The 19273-nt window shown below is 32.2% G+C and overlaps 1 protein-coding gene across 5 annotated transcripts; it reads left to right on the forward strand.

Annotated features, from left to right (window-relative positions):
- The first annotated feature begins 389 nt into the window (after positions 1-389).
- LOC117914679 (nucleolar MIF4G domain-containing protein 1-like) lies at positions 390-16559 on the forward strand. Of its 5 annotated transcripts, none has more exons than XM_034830118.1 (13): positions 2969-2991; positions 3863-4197; positions 4533-5149; positions 5238-5305; positions 5863-5945; positions 7400-7499; positions 7731-7816; positions 8401-8483; positions 13761-13888; positions 13970-14071; positions 14712-15005; positions 15089-15211; positions 15893-16559. In XM_034830118.1, exons 3-13 carry the CDS (start codon positions 4564-4566, stop codon positions 16274-16276), a joined length of 2037 nt encoding a protein of 678 aa, XP_034686009.1. In that variant the 5' UTR covers positions 2969-2991; positions 3863-4197; positions 4533-4563; the 3' UTR covers positions 16277-16559. The 5 variants fall into 5 exon arrangements, with proteins under 5 accessions (XP_034686008.1, XP_034686009.1, XP_034686007.1 ...); XM_034830114.1 differs by lacking the exon at positions 2969-2991 and adding an exon at positions 3366-3644 and having other exon boundaries at positions 3863-3944; XM_034830117.1 differs by lacking the exons at positions 2969-2991; positions 3863-4197 and adding an exon at positions 390-495.
- Positions 16560-19273: the final 2714 nt, after the last annotated feature.

Genomic DNA, 19273 nt, shown 5'->3' on the forward strand with positions numbered 1-19273 from the left:
TTCACCTTATTTACTTTCACTTTTTATCTTATTTTACCAAAATAAGTACATAAATCTAATGATAGTAATTGGTCGAGGAAAAAATTAAGCACTTAAGAACATTTTCGAAATGGTTTTTAGGAATCTTTCTTAAAAATGATCTCAATTATTTTAAAAAATAAAATCATGTTGTAGAACATTGTCAAAAAAAGTTTTGAAGAATTGTTTTTAAAAACATTATCAAATTGTCTTTAAAAACAAAAATTTGCCTTGGAACTTAAATAAGGAAAACGATTTTCTTGACTTATTAAAAAATTTTCAATACATTCTTCGTATTTTCAATTGGTACTTAGAACGCTATAAAAAGTAACTAAAAATACTTCAAAGTTATTAAATTTGTGAAACCCACACCATCATCCGACTGAACTCACCACTTTAGGGTTTGTCTGTATCTGTTTACGCTAACGCATTCGACCATTCCTTCTCAAAACAATTAGTTTCGGTTGATAGTTGAAGGTACGCTTCCAATCTCTTTCCCCAATTCAATTTATCAACTTCCGGATTAGGTACAATCTTTTGGATGCTGAGAAAATATTAGAAAATTTTGAATCATAAATTTTTCACCATTTAGATCTCGAGAATACAGAAAATTTCACCTTACCTAAAAATCACATGACGATCTGGCTTAGTTGTCTGAGTTTGTTTATTTATTTATTTTTAAATTTTTAAATTTTGTTTATTTGTTTTGGATTGTTGGCAGCAAAAGAAAGTGAGGGCGATAACATGGTAATCAAAACGTGGTTTTCTTTTTATTTTCTTCGTTTTCTTGGTGCCCAAACAGAGGGTCAGATTTCAGTCTCAGTGCTTTATAAATTGAGAATTGTTGCTGGAAGTTTTGAATTCTAGGGTTTCTCTTTGAACATCGAACAATCGCCAGTTTGACTTATAGCTCAGACGGAAATTTTTGTTAGATTAACGGTCTTTTTCTCTTTAGGAATGTTTTCTTCTATAAAAAAGTTTACATACAGAGAAAATAGGAAAGAAGGAATTAAGATTTTGAATTGTAAAATTTTCACCTACCGGAATACACAACAATGTCACTTTACTGAAAATTCACAGTGCCGAGTAAAGCAAAGGATGAGATATAACACAGGAATGAAAATTTTATTTTCTTTTATGGCTCTATTTTCTTGGAAACCAAACAGAGGGTGAGGGTTTCACTTTGAATGCTTTTAACCTGCCAATTGTATTGTTAAAAATTTTGAATTTTAGACTAGAGCTCAGGCTATAATTCTTATAAAATTAATTGGTTAGGACCATTATCTTGTGCAATATATATATATATGTTGCCAATGGATCCCAATGTAAAAGAAAGCATTTGGAAGAAAAAGAAGAGCAAATAAAAATAAAAAAAATGTAAAAACTCTTATCTTAAAAAAGGAAAAAACAAATAAATACAGGAATTTAATTTTATCAATTATAACTTACAAATAATAAAAAAGTGAATTTTTTAATGATTGTTATAGTTAAATAATGAAGATATGAAATATGAAGGGAAATAAGTGATTAATAAGGGTACTTTGGAAATAAAAAATTCTAAAAACACTTCGTACTTTATAGATTTAATATATAGTATAGTTATAGATAATGTAGTAAATGGAGTGAAGGGAGTAAATGATTATTTATTGATGGTGATAGTTTATCGAATTTATAATATTTAGAACACTCTCACTTGAATTTTTTTTGATAGGTTAGAACACTCTCACTCGAATGTTCATCACACATGTGCTTGTTTGATTATGTTCTATGAAATTTGTTTTTAAATTTTAAGTTTAAGAATAGAAAACAATTATTTTGATATTTTTAAAAAATAAGAATATTTGACAAGTTTAATTTTTTTTTTCAGAAAAAAAGAAAAAAATTGTTTGGATAAATAAATTTTAGGTTTTTAAAAATAATTTTTATTTTGGATTAAAAAAATGTATATTTAATTTACATAATATTAATTAAATTTAATTTAAATTTAAATTTTTGGCATGGTGGCCCTCTGACCCAAGACCAGATCCTGTGAACATCAAGGCACGGGAAATTGGGTTCAGCAAGGAAGGGGGCAAGTGAAACAGCGACTCACTTGCCTCCTTTGCTTTTAATTACAAATAAATTCTTCTGGGAAGTTGGTAACTACGATCATGGATTGAAATATTGGTTTTTACGGATATATTGAAAATATCGGAGAAATATCAATAAATATTTTTTCACAAATATTGGTGGAGTGAAAATTATTTAAAATTTATAGAAATACTTGAAAAAACTCAAAAAAGTAAGAATATACGTTTTAAAGTTATCTGACATATATATAATTAAGAAGAAAAATATCGTAAACAAAGATATATCGGGAGATTCGGTATTTGAATTTTAAAAATAATATATATGAATTTTGAAAGTGTATAAAATTAGAATTGAGTGAAGAAATATTTGATTTTATTAAATAAAAATAATTTATATAAAAATATAATATATATGATATTGCAATAATCTTTAATATTATAAGAAAAGGATCGATGTGGTTTCATTATATTATTAGATGAAGGGAACTCATCTTGTTGAAGACAATATTTATTTTAAAAATTTTAAAATATTTTTATTAAAATATATTTTATTATATTTTAAATGAAAAAATAAATTAATTTATATAAAATATTTTATTTGAGATTTAATTTTTTAAATTTTATTAAAAATGCGTAGTAACAACTTTTTTTATTAATATTAATTTATTTAATAATCAAAATAAAGGTTGATAATTAATAATTATTTATATAAAGAGTGAAAAATTGTTCTCATGATTTGTTTTTATTTATTTATTTATTATTTTTTTTATCTCTACTAAATCTATAAATTAAAAGGCACCCACTTCTCTCACTCGGGCATCAAGAACCCTTTTCTGAAGTTGTCCTCCAACGAGAGAATCCCTAAAAAAGCCCTATTTTCCTCTGCCACTCTCAATCCTCGCAGGTACTAATCATGTTATTATTTTTTTTTTTTGCAACCCCCGTTTGATTTCCAAGAAAATCCATCCCCCATTCGATTTCCGGGAAAATTCATCCTCGTTTGATTTCTGAGAAAATCCATTCGAAACCCCCAAAGAAAACCAAAAAAATTGCGTTTCGTTTGCTCCCTGTGTTTTCTGGATCTGTTTTAGGGGTCTCTTTGCTCTTGTGCCATTGGATTTAAATTTCACGAACCCTAAATCCACGATTTTTGAGCCAGGCTGAAAAACTCAACCTTTGCCTGCAAATCATGATCAGATTACCAAATAGCATTTTATGTTTTTTTTATATAAAAAAAAATTTGGACAGATTTTGTATCCTGTGCGCGGGCTGGACTGGTAGGAAATATCGGGAAATTTCCCGAAAAATCGGTAAAAATACCGAAATATCGGCGATATTTTGAAATTCTCCTCCGGTTGCTCCGCGCGTCAGCTCCACTCGCGACTTATCTTCGATTTATCGGTGCTTCGCCGATATTGCCGATTTTTGACGATATTCCCTGGGAATCGATAATCGGGGGCGAATATCGTGGGCGACCGATATCCGAAATTTCGAAGAAATATCGCCGATAAATTCCGATTTTTCAATCCATGGTCTACAATACACATATCGGAGAAGGTGTCCACTGTTTAAACTCCTTATTGGTGTCACTCTTTGATTTTGGTAGTCAATTCTTATCTGGATGACACGAATGTCCCACCATTCTCCCACTTTTTCGCCTCATTTGTTTTAATTAGAATTTGAAAATAAAAACAATATATTGGGTGGATTAAAAAATTTACTTTTATGAATTCTGTTTCTAATCCAAAATTTAGCAATGATGTTTATTTTCCCAGAATGGTCTGGAGAATACGAAGCCTACTGGTACTTGGGACGGTGGAACTCCAACGGCAAGTTCCACGTGATCACACTCTTCAGGTGATGCATGGAAAGTAGTCCCATAACCAGCCCATAACCAGTTAGGCTGCACTCTGGGCTGGGCTGACCCAAAACCAGCACATAGGCTCACTTTGGCTGGGCACTATCTCCTGTGTGGTTCACACTTCACTGGAACTGGAATTACATTCCCATCCATGATTCAGATGAGTCGATAAGGGTAACCAAACACTGTTATCATGATCCATGAAGAACATGTTGAGTTGAGAACCCGAAATTGTAGATTTTAGAAGAGGTGAAACTGCCATCAGGGTTTTCTTAACTTGAGATTTATATTTTGAATTACCAGAATAATCTGAAATTCAGGTTTAATGGGTATCAATGAATTTAAAACACAATACGTCAGTGATTCATTGCATTAAACTACTGTCAGTTTTGCAACTTTAGTTAAGTTTTTAGAAGTTGGAGAGGAATCCATGTGAAGAAGTGTAGTGGTAATTCTAGGGTATTTGGGTTTTTCTTCAGGAATAATTTGTGAATTATTGAATGCTCAACCTAGTGTGTGTATGTGTGTATTTATTTATTCATTTCTTTTCTGTATAAGTTGCCTTATGCCTATGATTTTTATAGCTCAAGTAAACTCCTTGGTGGAAGAAATCTAATGGTGGTCAAGATGGTGAAGAGGAAAAAGGGTTCAGAGAGAAATTCAAAAACTGGTTTTGAGCATTTTCTTGAAATGGATACGAAGAAAAATATAACTGCTAAAGATGATTTGAAGTGGGAAAGAAAATTAGCAAAGAAACTTAGGGTTAAGGAGGGGAAACTATGGGGAGTGGATGATGGCATCAATTCTTTATTTGAAGAAATCCCATCTGTTGTTGATTCCCTAGGGGAGGGAGAAATCTTGGAGGCTCAAAAATTTTCTTTGGGAAGTTCAGTGAAGAAGAGGAAAAAATCAGGGCTAGTTGTGGAAACCAGTAGTGGAGATGTGGCATTGGAACACGTTTCTATCAAGATGTGTTCAAGTAAGAAACATGAGAAGGAGTTATTGGAGCAAGGGCCAGAAGGTGAGATGGCCCACATGGTGGCAATTAGGGTTGCAAAGCCTGTCAAAACATTTGGTCCAGAGGTTGTAATGGAAAAAGCACCTGCATTAGAGGAAAGTATAAAATACAAAGCTCCATACTTGAGATCTTGTGCAGGAAATGAGTTAGAAGAGTACCATCAAATTCAGAGACAAATAAGAGGTTTGTTTTGAATTTTTGCAATGTTGTATCCCTTCCCCCTTCCCCTTTGTTAAACTTGACTTGGTTTCTAAGATTCAACTTGTTCCAGGTCTTTTGAACAGGCTTTCTGAATCTAATTTGGAATCAATTACCAAGGAAATGGTCACAATCTTCCATGTATGTTTCCTCTCTGTATGGCTTATCATTTTATTTTTATTTGAATATTTGTAATCTTCCATTTGGATGAAATCTTGATAAACTGTTTATTATTAGTTTTAGTGATGGAATGATGGACGACTTCTATTTTTTAATTGGTGCATGAAATATTAGAACATGCCCTGTGCAACAACATGCATGGTGCTGAGTGGGAGACATTATTGGATATTTTGGAAATCATAATCATAATGAGAGGGTGGTTGCAACCGCTGTGATGCTACTTGTCATGTAAATGTGGTCAGCTCCTTTTGATCATTTATAATGTTAATTTTAAGGAATTTTTGTATTGCCTAATTCAATTGGATATTAGCCTTTTAGACCCGCAAAGGTGGAGTATTGTCCTCTAACATTTGTCAAAATTTGCATCTAACCATCAATCAGATATTTAACATGATAACTATGTGGAAAATATTGATCCTATAGAATATTTTGGATGTTGCTTCAAATAGTTTTGTTGACAAAGTCAGTTGGTAGAAATAGTGTTGTTGCTTCAAAATTCTAATTTTATTGCATTGCAGTCTGTTGATCGCAGTGTTAGTTCTCAGATTATCACTGAGGAGGTTTTGGCATCATGTTCTGGAGGTCAACGTGGCAATGAACAGTTAAGAGTTGATTATTTCTCTGAATAATTTCTTGTTTTCCTCCTTTCTATCAAGGTTGTGCCTAGCTAATTAAGATACTGTAAGTTAGATCTGTTTGAGTGAAGATTGTTCTCCATTTTCTTCTGGCATTATGTTTTCTCCTTATCTTTTTGCATTTTAAATTTGAACACCTTGTGTAAATTTCATATGTTCACTTTTTTCGGCTGTGCTCAGAACAATTTTGTTGAACAGCATCTTATCAAGTTTAAGTTTGTATTAAATTCTTTCCCTATTTGATTTTAGCTCCATCAAGTTTTTAATAAAAAAAAGTTACCGTTACATGGAAGACACTTCCTTACTTGATGAATAGATTGAGAATCATTGCTTAACTGGAATTTAAAATTGATTTCTATTTTTTGTCACATCTTATATCGTCTATGGACTAAAAGTCTAAAACAACTAAATATGGACAGTTGGTGGTGGAAGAGAAATTTTTACTTTTTTATGGGTACCTTTCCTAGGAAACAGGCAAGTGCATAAGGATGCATATGTCTTCATTTAAGACAGTGAAAGAAAGAATCTTGTATTTTGATTTCACATTTTGATAAAATTCCTAGAATGACCATTTCATTTTTGTGTTGGATTGGTGTAGGCTCACTGCTATAGCCTTATCATGTGGGTCACTTTTGTTTACCGTTCCTTTTTTTTTTCTTTTCCCTTTTTTTAGCCATCTTTTAAGATGAATCTTTGTTATTTACAGAAGTTCTTTCAGACACCAAAAATTTGTTCTTTTACAGAATAGGTTTCTTAAGCATTTTTTACTTGTTGATTGGTCCATCTTGGTAATCATACTGTTTTTTGGTGAATCTAAAGAGCCTAACCTGATCAATTTGACAGTGCTAATGAAGAAATTAAGAAGTTTTATTTATGGTAATATAGATTTGAACCCTTAAAAATAACTCAGCCTCTCAGATGAATAACCTGATCATTGTCTGCCCCATTATCCTTTTGGGTTAAGATAGTATGGAAGCATATGTTATCCTCAAAGAACATAGCCTTTAGGTGGAAAAACTTTTACACTCTTAGAAGAATAAGTACAAGCTCTGTTTCACCATCTTTGCGATTTTCTTAGCATTGGGAATCAATTTCATTCATAGCCATGTGGATATGGGGATATAGGAGTATCATTTTCTTGGCATTGTAGAGTTGATTTTGGTTTTCCCCTTGGCATCTAGGATTGCATTTGCTATTAATGCATATAACATCACCACCACTATCTCTAAAGTTTTAAGCTAGTTGTTAGTTTTCATAAGTTCTGAATGTGACATCATGCTAGGTTTTATTAGTCAGTCATGTTTATGTTGTTTTGGTATGCTATTCAATTTTAAAGCTGCACATATATTTCTTTCCCATATTACTTTTTCTGATTGTCTTTTGAGTTAACTTGTTTTTTTTGGTCTATTTCTATGTGAAGGTATGCTGCAGTTTTTGCAGCTTTTGTTGCGGGCATGGCTTATCTTGTTGGGAATGACTTTAGTGCAGAGCTTGTGGCTTCTCTTGCTAAATCTTTTGAGGTTCATTACCCCTACCTGATAAAGGGTTTTGTTATTGACTCTTGAAGGAGTTCTGTTTTTTTGCTGATAAATTTTAGAATTTATTATTTGATATGATGTATAGTATTTAGTCATCTGAACTTTAACTTCAGCTGGTGTGTAGCATGCGTTAGTTAGAAATTTTGAGTATTTTCTTGCTCTTGCATCACTGCAGCTTAAAAAGGTTACAAGAGCTTTTGTTTTTGTATCCAGGATGAGTACTTGAGAAATGAAGAACTTTCGTTGAGAAATCTGACTCTTCTACTTTCCTATTTATACATTTTTAATGTTTTCACAAGGTGAGTAGCTTACAGAATTCTGAATGCTAGACTTTTCTAAAAGATAATGATAAGTAAAATAAGAAAGTTGCATAATTGTATTCCAGAGGAAATTCTATAACTCCTTTTGTGATTGAGTTTGTAGATAAGGCCATCCTTTTTGACACGGCAAATATTTTCTCTGTTGAAATGTTTTCAGTGCATGCCAACAAACATAACAGGTGTTGTGAAAGTAGGAAATAGCATATTAATCTGGGGTACATCTCATTTTTCATGTCAGCCTCGTGGTGGCACAATGTTCTCAATGCAAATGGAAACCACTGTCATTTCACTAAAAACCAAATGAAATTTTGGGAATAAAACTATTTATTTTTTCATTAAAATGACTGCAGAAGTCTTCTTGACTATCATGATCATATCATCTATAGCCAAATCACTTGACCTTCCCCGCTGGCTAGACTAGTTGTTTAAAATTTTAAATATGAAATTATGCATGTCCCAGACCGTTCCTTGAGATCTGATTAGTTTGTATCCGCTTTAAATTTGGGTGTTGTATTTGTTGGCAACTGCTTGTTAAGAGCAGTGGTTTTTGTGTTGCTTTTCAGTGATTTAATATATGACTTGCTGATCATTTTGAGCAAACAATTGCTGGAGATTGACGTCTCTACCATCTTGACTATTCTACAATGTAAGCCCTCTTTTTTATATGCTATTTTTTCTTCTGTATTTTTGGCCCAACCTTGACAAAGTTGGGATTGGGTCCCACATCTTCGAGCACAACTCTTTGGAGACTTTACTAGCAGGGTTGTTGGGATCTTCAATATTTTCACCTTTGTTTGTAGTTTATATGAATTTTTGTCATGTATTACGGTATTAAACTTTGATTGGCATCCTGTTTTTATTTTTATTTTTTTATTTTTTGTTTTTTGATAGGCAAAGATCAATTATATTAACAGTGTCTAACAAAATGTCATACAAAGGCCTACATGATGTATACAAGGGTGCTAAAAGGCCAAAACAAGGCGAAGGGATACACAAAAAACACCTTTCTTGCCTTACTCAGATCTTAACCATTTAACAAAGTCCATCATGAACAAAGAACAATCCATCATGAACAAAGAACAATCTTCTATGCACACTCTAACCCACTCCCGGAAATTATATGTAAAGGATTTTTTGATTGCTTAGGCCTGCCTTTTTGGTGTTATCAAAAGCTCTCCTATTTCTCTCCCTCCAAATGGTTCAAAATAAGGACAAAGGTGTAGTTCTTTAGGCTTTCTTCCTTTTCTTCTTGATAAAAGATCCATGCTTGCTCAAAAAGGCATCTCACATCTAGGAATGTATTGCCTACTTTATTCCAAATAGAGCTTAAATCAACTACCATAGAATAACTGCTTTCGAGCAATGTAGGGAGATGTGATCAATTGATTTTTCTTTTCCTTTGCATAGATAGCATCTGTTTAATATCCTCTTGCCCTTTCTTTTGAGATGACCCAACATCAGTATCTTGCCCCACTTAGCTTCACATGCGAAAAAGCTTACCCTTGATGGTACCCAAGTATTCAAAATGATACTGGAAGGGAACACATCCATTTTTTCCATTTACTTTTGCAACTTCCTAAAAATGGCCTCCCGCCCTCTCTTCCCCTTCAGTCCCCGCTCAAACTCTCACTCATTAGCAATGCTTATTGTAAATAACTTTTGAAGGGGCTCCCAAAAGAAGGCCTAGATAGCTAGTGGTGAGTATACCTAGCCTACATCCTAGTATCGTAGTTAGTTCCCCCACATTAGCACTCACCTTGATTGGGACAAACTTACTTTTTCCAAGATTGATCTTTAAACGTGAGATTGCCTTAAACATAAACACCTAAAGCTCAAATGCTCTATATGCTTCTTCCTGACATCAGATAGAATAAGAGTGTCATCAACAAATAAAAGATGTGACACCTCCAATCCCACACCTCCTCTTCCCCTGACTAAAAGCCCTGCTATGAAGCCCCTTTCTTTAGTCCTGTTTAGGATGTGTGAGACTGTCTCTATGGACATGATTAAGAACTCTAAAAGAAGCCTGGTTCATAGAACTCCAAATAAAATTTATCACCTCACTTTTCATGATGTCCTAGCAAAATGGCTCTCTCCTCACACAAACTGGAGAGAGCTGAAAAGACCTCCTCCTTGGAAAATGAAAACTTTAGGGGCCCTGATTCTTCATTACTCATTACTCAAATAATCTAAAGTCACTCCACTAATACTTGGTCTCCACTTCCCTTACTTGAATCCTTTCGAAAACATTTGCCACCCCCTCCTTAATGTCTACTTCCTCAAATAACATTCCATCATTCACCCTTATTTTAGCCAAATAATATTTCTTCTTCTGCAAACGTTGGTCATTTTTGTAAAAAAAAAGACCTTAGGACCTGTTTGGTAACTATTCTTGAAAGAATATATATATATATATTGTTACAATAGAAAACTATTTTCTAACTTAAAAGACACGCTTGAGAAACTTTTGACAGAAAATAGTTTTTTGAGACTTTGTTATGGAAACAAATTGTTTTTAAGAACAATTTTGAGATATTTTCAATTTTTTTTTTTTTTTTGGGAGTTTTCCTAGCAACAGTTGAAAAAATAGAGTAGTTTAAAACTTTTGCATTTTATATGTGCTGAGAAACTGTTTTTCACATTTGAGTTCCCAAATAGAATTTTGTTAATGAAAACAATTGAGAACTGTTTTTTTATACTTGTTCTCAAAAACTATTTCTAAAAACATAGCCAAACAGAACCTTAGGGCCTGTTTGTTTAGTGTTTTCAAGAACTGTTTTCTGTTCTTGAAAACAAAAAACACTAAAAACTCGTTTGGTTGAGAGAGTCGTTTTTGTTTTTATTGTTCCCCGTGTTCTCAAAATGGCACTGTTTAGAGAACAACAAAATGTTGTTTTCCCCATTTTTTTACTGTTTACAGAACAAAATTAAACAACAAAAAAACCATCTGTTCTCCATGTTTTTTTTTTTCTTCCTATTCTCATCTCTTCTCCAACACAGTCGCGTTGCCTCTTCTTGATTTTTCCCGTTTCTCAGTTTTGATTCAAGGTTCGTGAAATTTAAATCCAATGGCACAATAGCAAAGAGACCCCTAAAACGGATTCAGAAAACACAGGGAACAAAAGAAAAGAAAATTTTTTGGTTTTCCTTGGGGGTTTTGCATGGATTTTCTCGGAAATCAAACGAGGATGAATTTTCCCGGAAATTGAATGGGGCATGGATTTTCTTGGGAATCAAACGGAGGTTGAAAAAAAAAATTAATAACATGATTAGATTAGTACCTGCGAGGATTGAGAGTGGCAGACTGAGAGAAGGGCTTTTTTAGGGATTTTCCCGGCTGGAGGGCAACTTCAGAAAAGGGCTTCTTGATGCCTGAGTGAGAGAAGTGGGTGGCATTTTAAATTTTAGATTTAGTAGAGATAAAAAAAAATTAATAAATCACGAGAACAATTTTATCTCAACTTAATAGAATATGCTATAATTTTTAATAAAGTTAAAGATTAAATAAAAAAATATTAATAAAATGATTTTATTATGTTTGATTTATTTTAAAAAAATATAAAAAAATATTTTTATTTTAAAATTAATAAAATAAATAATTTTTTTAATTTAAATGAACTATATATCTAAAAATTATTTATAAATTTATAATATAAAATTACTTGAACAAAATATTTTATTAATTAAAAAAGAAAAAAAAAACATCTTTCAAACGTGTTTTTTGTTTTATTTGTTCTAAATTTTTTTTTTATTAACTCAACCAAACATGTTTTCTTGTTTTTGAGGACAAAAACTGTTTTTCAAAATTCAGTTCCCAAACACAATTTTTTTTTTTTTAAAAATAAAAAACTGTTCTTAAAAACTGTTCTCAAAAACTGTTTCCAGAACAGTTTTCAAAAACAGCAACCAAACAGGCCCTTAGTGTTATTATCTCCTTTGGCCATAAGTCTGTTGATTTTTTCCACCACAACTTTTTCCATTGCTGCCCACTTCCTAATCTCCTCCATTGCCTCCCTCCAAACCTCATTCTCCTCACCTAGAAGAACATCTTTCCTTAGCATCCCAAAAATCAATCTGATTTATAGCAGCAACTTATTGGTTGTGATATTCCAGAGTACGTCTCTTCCAAGCTTTTAAACTATGTTTCAGGAATTGTAGCTTGGCTGCTATGATATGGCTGTACAAATCCTTGATGTGGTAACCCACTCACCAATTTCTAACTAGGTCTTTGAATTCTTCCACTTTCAGCCACATATTTTCAAATCTAAAGGGAGTTTTATCCCTCCTCATCCCTCCATCTAACAAAATGGGAGCACACTCGGATACGGGTCTTGGTAGAATACTCTGGGACAGACCACTGAAATGATTCTTCCATTCTCTAGAAATGAGGAATCAGTCCAGCCTAGATAGAAGTGATTATTCAACCCACTACTCCACATAAAAAGATCACCAGCTAGAGAGAGGTCCATCAAAATGATGCTCCTCGATGATCTTTGAAAAATGTCTTATTCCCCGGGGGATCTGAGTCATCTGACTACATTCAAATCTCCTTCGACACATCTGGGATCGTTCCAAAGCCTTCTAGTATTACTCAATTCTACCCAAAATCCTCTCTTCCCATTTTGGACTGGAGCATACACACAAAGAACATCCAAACAAAGGTTTTTGAAATTACAAAAGATTGAAAAGGCCCCTACTTTAATTTCAATGGACTCCAACACCCTATTGTCTCAAAACACCAAGATCCTCCCTGCTTGTGTCCTAGCTTCCACAGCCCCCTATTCCAGGCTACACCCAAACTTCTTACCATCTAAACTGATATCTATTGGACCTTGGTTTCTTGTGAGCAAACAAGAACACCATCTGCAATCTGTTCAGGGATTTGGTCACTTTCTGCTTTACCCCCTCATTAATCCCTCTAATGTTACAAATGTGAAGCTTCATCAGCAAACTTTGACTAGCTCCCAATTACTCCTTCCGCTCCTCCTCCCTTTGTGTGAAGCAGAGCTATAATTTATGGAACACTTCAGCTTCAAAGTTCCCTTTCAAATCTAGGCCCAGCAATAGGTCTCTTTTCAATCACCTGACTTAATGTAGTTCCCCTTTTTTGGGTTCCATCCCCCTCATGAGAGCCAAAATTCTTCATCAAAACTGTCAACTAGCATCCCCACAAACCTATTGAGGGATGCAAGCTTATTGATGCAGCCCTCAGAGATGTAGGAATCCCATTTTGTATCTTGGGAGCAAGACTCCTTTTCACCACCCCACAGCCCCCTATCTGCTCTTCTACTTTGCCACTGTCATTGTTTGTAACATTTTCTAGGAATAACATTGTCTTGCCATCTTTCAAGATCATGCTTAGAGGCCCTCTCATAGCATCCTCATTCTTGACAGAGTGCACTTGGATAAGCTCCCTTCCATAAATTGAACTCCCATCACCCCTTCCACTGGATGCTTTTCCTCCAAATCTGATCCATTAACAAGAATCCTCAACCCCTCTCTGTAATCTTTCCAACCATGTTGCCTTTTACATGCTCAATTGAAATCTCAAAAGATTTTGAATCTATGGCAAACCAGCTTCTGCCTCCGTCTCTCCACCCCGCAATGAATTCTGCTATCTTTTGCACCCAATGGTCCTACATTCGTAGTCCTTTCCTACTCTAAGCCACCCAAGAAACAGCTGTTCTTTGACTGTATCCATGAAGCCCACATTCAGCAAAAATGCATTTTAAACAGCTTTGACTTTCTTCACTACCTTTTCTCTTGTCCCTTACTATTGGAATTACACTTGATTGGACATTTTATACTGTATGCCTTTTTTGCATATTAGGTTCTTATAATTGCATGGCATATTTTGCACAGACTTTATAAAGTTTGCAGACCAGTGAGTCACCTAGGACATGATTTGTTGTTCACTTAACAGGTTCTGGTATGAAACTAAGGCATGATGATCCTGTTGCCATGAAAAATTTTATTCTGAGTGTTCAGAATAGGATGAATGAGCTGAAGGCCACCTCTGAAGATGGCAAGTCAAACATAAACAACAAAAGAGTATGCTGTCTATACAGTTCTTTCAGAAACTTCTCTGTAAATCTACGCCTCTTTGCAATTGTTACTTGGTAATCCTTGCAGATGGAGTTCATGCTCGAAACCATATGCAATATCAAGAACAACAAAAAGAGCCCTAAAGAGGACACTCTGCAATATGCACAGATAAACAAATGGTTACAGAAGGTATTGTGAATTGATTGTTTTTCAACTCTCTCTCTCTCGCTCTCTCTCTTGGGTTTTTTGACAGACTTCGATTGAACTGAATACGGAGTTATGCTTCTAACCCACACTGAGAATAGGCTTTCACATCAACTGTACTTGGGCCTAGTGACTATTGGTGGACCTTTACTTAATGTTATATAATGCTTTTCTTTCCAATCAATCTATAAAAGTTTTCAGGTCAGTCAGCTGAAGGCCAGATAGCTTCCTCCAAAACAGCATGGAGGTTTGCTTATAACAATTCTTAGTTGTAATAATAAGGTAGCTCAATAATTTATGCAAGGACTATTCTTATATTGTCAGATAGATTGAGAAATAGTCTAAAAGGTAGTATAAGATTTTCCAAACTATTCTTATGTTGTCACATAGAGTTGAGAAATAGTCTAAAAGGTAGTATAAGATTTTCCAAAACTGAACTTCAAGCAGGTTGGAGAAGAGTGCAATGTCACATATTATTGATTCTTTGCAGGGACATTGGAAAACAAAACAGTACTCTGGGTTTGTAAAGAATTAAATTTATGCCTTTTAGCATGTGGATTTTGTATTTCACTTTGCGTTTTAGTTACTCTTGTGTTGTTTATAGCACTTGATACTTTGTTCGCAGCTAAGAGTAGAAGATATTGTAATTAGAGGGCTCAAATGGAGTAAGCTGCTTGATCCAGACAAAAGTGGCCACTGGTGGTTGTCCAGTAATATGGCTTTCCTAGCAGACAATGCTGAAGAAGTTGCCGCCAGAATTGACGGGGAGGTTCTTGAAGTCCAGAAAATGCTGCAGCTTGCTGCCACACTAGGGATGAACACAGATGCCAGAAGGGCAATCTTTTGTATAATAATGACTTCAGTGGATGTCCTTGATGCATTTCAGAAACTTCTGAGGTTGGATTTGCCTGGGAAGCAGGTAGTAACCCCATGGTTTCTTTTATTATTCTTTTGTTTACTGCTCTTCCATCTTGCAATACTCAACTCTTATGTTATCTTCAGGATAGAGACATCATGCGAGTTATCCTCATATGCTGTTTACGGGAGGAACTATTTAACAAATATTACACCATTCTGGCATCACATTTGTGCAAACATGACAAAAACCAGAAGTATACTTTGCAGGTAATCCATTTGACTATCAAATAAGAAGACCATAGATAGAAAAGGGAACTAGGAAATATATTTAGGTGGAAGAAGTGCCTCATCCTTTGTAAAGACACATCATGCATAGTAATGACATCTTTTGTTGAGAGAACGAATTCATCTGCAGATTCTGCACAATATCCAATTTGTGGAAGTAAAGGTGTTTTTATCTCAGTAGCAAAAAAAGCATAATGCTCATTTATTCCAACTTTTATAGGTAAAAGGGAAATATGTTGACTTTTCAACAGCATGGGGCCTAGTTCTTACTATTTGAGCATTTTAAATACTTTCAAGGTACTAGCTAGAGTTCTTTTATACAGTTTAAATGGCTTGCTATAGTATCTCTAATTATTTAGATTCCATATAAAACCTGAATTTGAAATGAGAATAGTTTTACTCCCATAAATTTCTCATTTAGGTTTGGTGTTCATGCTCTTCAACCTTTCTGCATCAAATGGATTGATTTACTTTACTATTGGGAAACCGTGTGTACTAGCTACTAAGACAATCTTTCTGTTGGAAGTCATTCTGATCCATGGATGAATTTATTTTAACCTGCCTGACAATTGGAATGAACTTATATAGATGTGTTTAAAATTGCTAGTATGCATGTGATGTACTTCGGTTATAATTTTCCTTTCCTCTGATGCAATGTCACAGTATTGCCTCTGGGACCATTTCAAAAGGCTGGAATCAATGGACCCAATGACATCTTTGCATCTGGCAAGATTTGTCGCCGAGATGCTCGCTTCTTTCACACTCTCTCTGGCAGTTCTGAAGACCGTTGGACTGAGCGACTCCAAGCAGCTCACCCCAACAAGGATTATGCACTTCCGGATGATATTTGAGGCTATATTTAAGAATCCAGATAGGGTGGTGTGGAACATATTTAAGCGCATAGCTGCCACTCCCGAGCTTGAAACCCTTCGCAATGGCATCAAGTTCTTCATCAGGGAGTATGTGGTGAGCAGGAATAAAGGCTTTGCTGGAAAATTCAAAGTTGCAAAGAGAGCCCTCAACAGTGTGGAAGTTCTTTTGTATTGAGTTGGAAGATGGGGTTAGTGGTGAGGCCAAGTTTTGGTAGTTTATTCATTACTTTGTTGGCATCCAAATTTGCTTTGATGCCATTGTGGGGTAAACAACCACCACATCTTAGAGGATGAGCAATCATTTAGAAACGAAGGATTATAGTATCTAATTGAAAAGTTAGTTTTATTAGCTCCATTGGCTTACCTTGTAGTCACTGCTCACTGACTGCAATATTTTTTGTGGGGGATAAATAGGGTTTATTTTTTAGACAATAGTTAACAAACAGACCCTTAATTTTAGACGGCATTTATGTTCCAAAATTAACTATTCTCCATTATTACAATAAATGATTCATTTTTTTAAATAATAATATTATAATTTTAATGAGTACATAATATTCTATGTTAGTTAAAAAATTTCTACTGTCAACGTGTAATATTTTTGGGGATTTATATTTGATACTATCAGCTTTGAAATTTAAAATAAAAAATATTAATATAAATATAATTACTTAAATTTATTTGAAATAGAAAAATAAAAATAATGTTGTCAAAAAATAAAATATTATTTGCATATGCGAAAGGCCCATATTAGTTTTATGTCCTAAAAAGTGCTTTAACAAAAAATTAAAATTTGAGGTGATAGCTTGATTTTTTTTTAAACAGGTTCTAAAAATCACTATTTTCTAACTGGATAAGTAAAAATGTTTGTATTTCATATAAAAATTATTACTATCTTTTATTTTAAAAAATTTTAAAAATAAGGAAGTGAATCCAATAAAAATTTATACTATTTATTTATAAAATATATTTATTTTTAATATAATTAAAATTTAAGAAAATAAAAATAAACAAAATAAGGCAAAACAAGTATAAGAAATTCTCGGAACCGGTTTCATTCCATTTAAATTTTGTATTGAACAAGAATGAGAATAAGTTTATATAAATAGAATGAAAATAACTTGTCTTGAACTCACCTCGTTATCATTTCCATCTATGAGTTTAATAAGAAAATATCCTCACTCATCTGCCCACTATACGTAAATGTGTCACATGGGACCACACAAAAGAAGATTAGTAATACAATCAAATGAATAATAATAATAATAAATTATTAATTAATTAATTTTTAATAATTATCTTGAAGACAATTATCATAATAATAATTATTATTCGCTTCATTTTCGAAATATATTAACATACTTTTTAGACTTCCACACTTGAGAAGTGTTAAAAGAAGTGTAAAGATTCAAGAAGTTCTTCAAGCCTAATAGATTCACTGAGTCGTTGAAAATTCAAGAAAGTGTTCAAATCTTTAAAAATTGATTAAGTTAAGGTTGAATTCAATTAAAATCTACCAATAACACCCATAGGAAAATGTCTCTTGAAAAAACTAAATTATCCTCAACACACTTTTGCTTATAAATGGTCTTCTGCATGCTTTTGCAAGACTTCTGTAATTATCAAAAAATGATGCAATATATTTTTCAAATAGAGAATATGTAACATATTATCATCTTCTTAAAAGGATAAATCTTTTATGAAAACTATCTTGATCATCATTCTAACTTTGTTAGAATCATTTGGAGTGTGGATGAAGATGTTTTATTTTCATATGTGATGATGTGTAACTAATTTTTAGATTTATGGATTTGAAAGATCTCAATTAATTTTTTTTTTCCAAATTACATTATTTTTTACCATTTATAATTACGAAATAAAAACTTTGGGTTCAAATAAAATATACATTATATTAAATTGAATAAGGATTAAAAAATGATTTCTCTTAATCTTGAATATTATTTTGAAAATTAATTAATATTAATTAATTATAAAAATAAGAAATGAATTTATTTTTCTATATATTTTTTTTTGTGCTTTTTAACAAGAAATGGTTTTCAAATTATGAATAAAAATGATTAAATTGTAAGTTAATAAATGAAAGTTTTTAATTTTAAAGTTTATTTAATAAAATTAATTTAAAAATTAAAACAAAAATAAACCATTTTTCTTTTTAAAGTTTATTTTTAAAATAATTTAATAAACTCAAAATTAAAAAAAAAATGTTTTTGGTCAAGTAAAAATTTAAAACTATAATGAAATAAAATTCACAATGATTTTATTTTTTTATTTTCTAATTTTTAAAATTTTCCTTTGAGAAGTTAAATACAATATAATTTATATTTTCAAATTAATATGATATCATTTCAATACTAAACTTATTTATTTAGAGACCATTTTTTCATGTATTAAGAGTATGTTTGACAATGATTTTAGAAAGTTCTTTTTTAATATTTTTAATACTAAAAATTTTCAAGTATTAAAAATACTATAAATACTTCCAATAATTATTACCAAACACACCTAAGAGTGCATTTAAAAGTGTTTCTACTTGAAGTGGTTTAATAAAAGTATTTTTTTAAGAAGTGTTTTTTGGGGAATCACTTATCAAAGGTTTCTCAAAAAAAAAAACACTAAAAATGATTTTTTAAAAATTTAAAAATACTTATTAAATTTTGTCATTTAGAGTCAGTTTGAGAGTGTTTTTTTAAAAGTGTTTCTAGTTCTAAAAACACTTAAAAATGTTTTTAAGGTAAAAAAAATAAGTATTTGATAATATTTTAAAAAACACTTTTGAAAAGTTTAAAAAAATATTTGAAATGTTTTTGTAGAAAAGCATTTAGGAGGCATTTCTTTTAAAAAAACACTTTAAAATTTTTCATATATTTTTAAAATACCATTTCCCACTATCCTCCGTTTTCCTTTTACTATCCGCTTTATTCTTATTCATCTCTTCCTCTTTCACTTCACTTTCATAAAAATATTTTTTTTTAGTTTTTTTAACGATATAAATATTTATAATAGAAGTTTTTGGTTTATTATAATATTTTATTTTTGTAATAAATATCTTTTTTAGTAATTTATTATTATTGAATGCATTTTTGTATTTATGCAATATATAATAAAAAATACTATTACAATTATTTTTTCATATTCTCATAAAAGCATTTTT

This window comes from Vitis riparia, chromosome 5, assembly GCF_004353265.1.
Source record: "Vitis riparia cultivar Riparia Gloire de Montpellier isolate 1030 chromosome 5, EGFV_Vit.rip_1.0, whole genome shotgun sequence".
Lineage (NCBI taxonomy): Eukaryota > Viridiplantae > Streptophyta > Magnoliopsida > Vitales > Vitaceae > Vitis > Vitis riparia.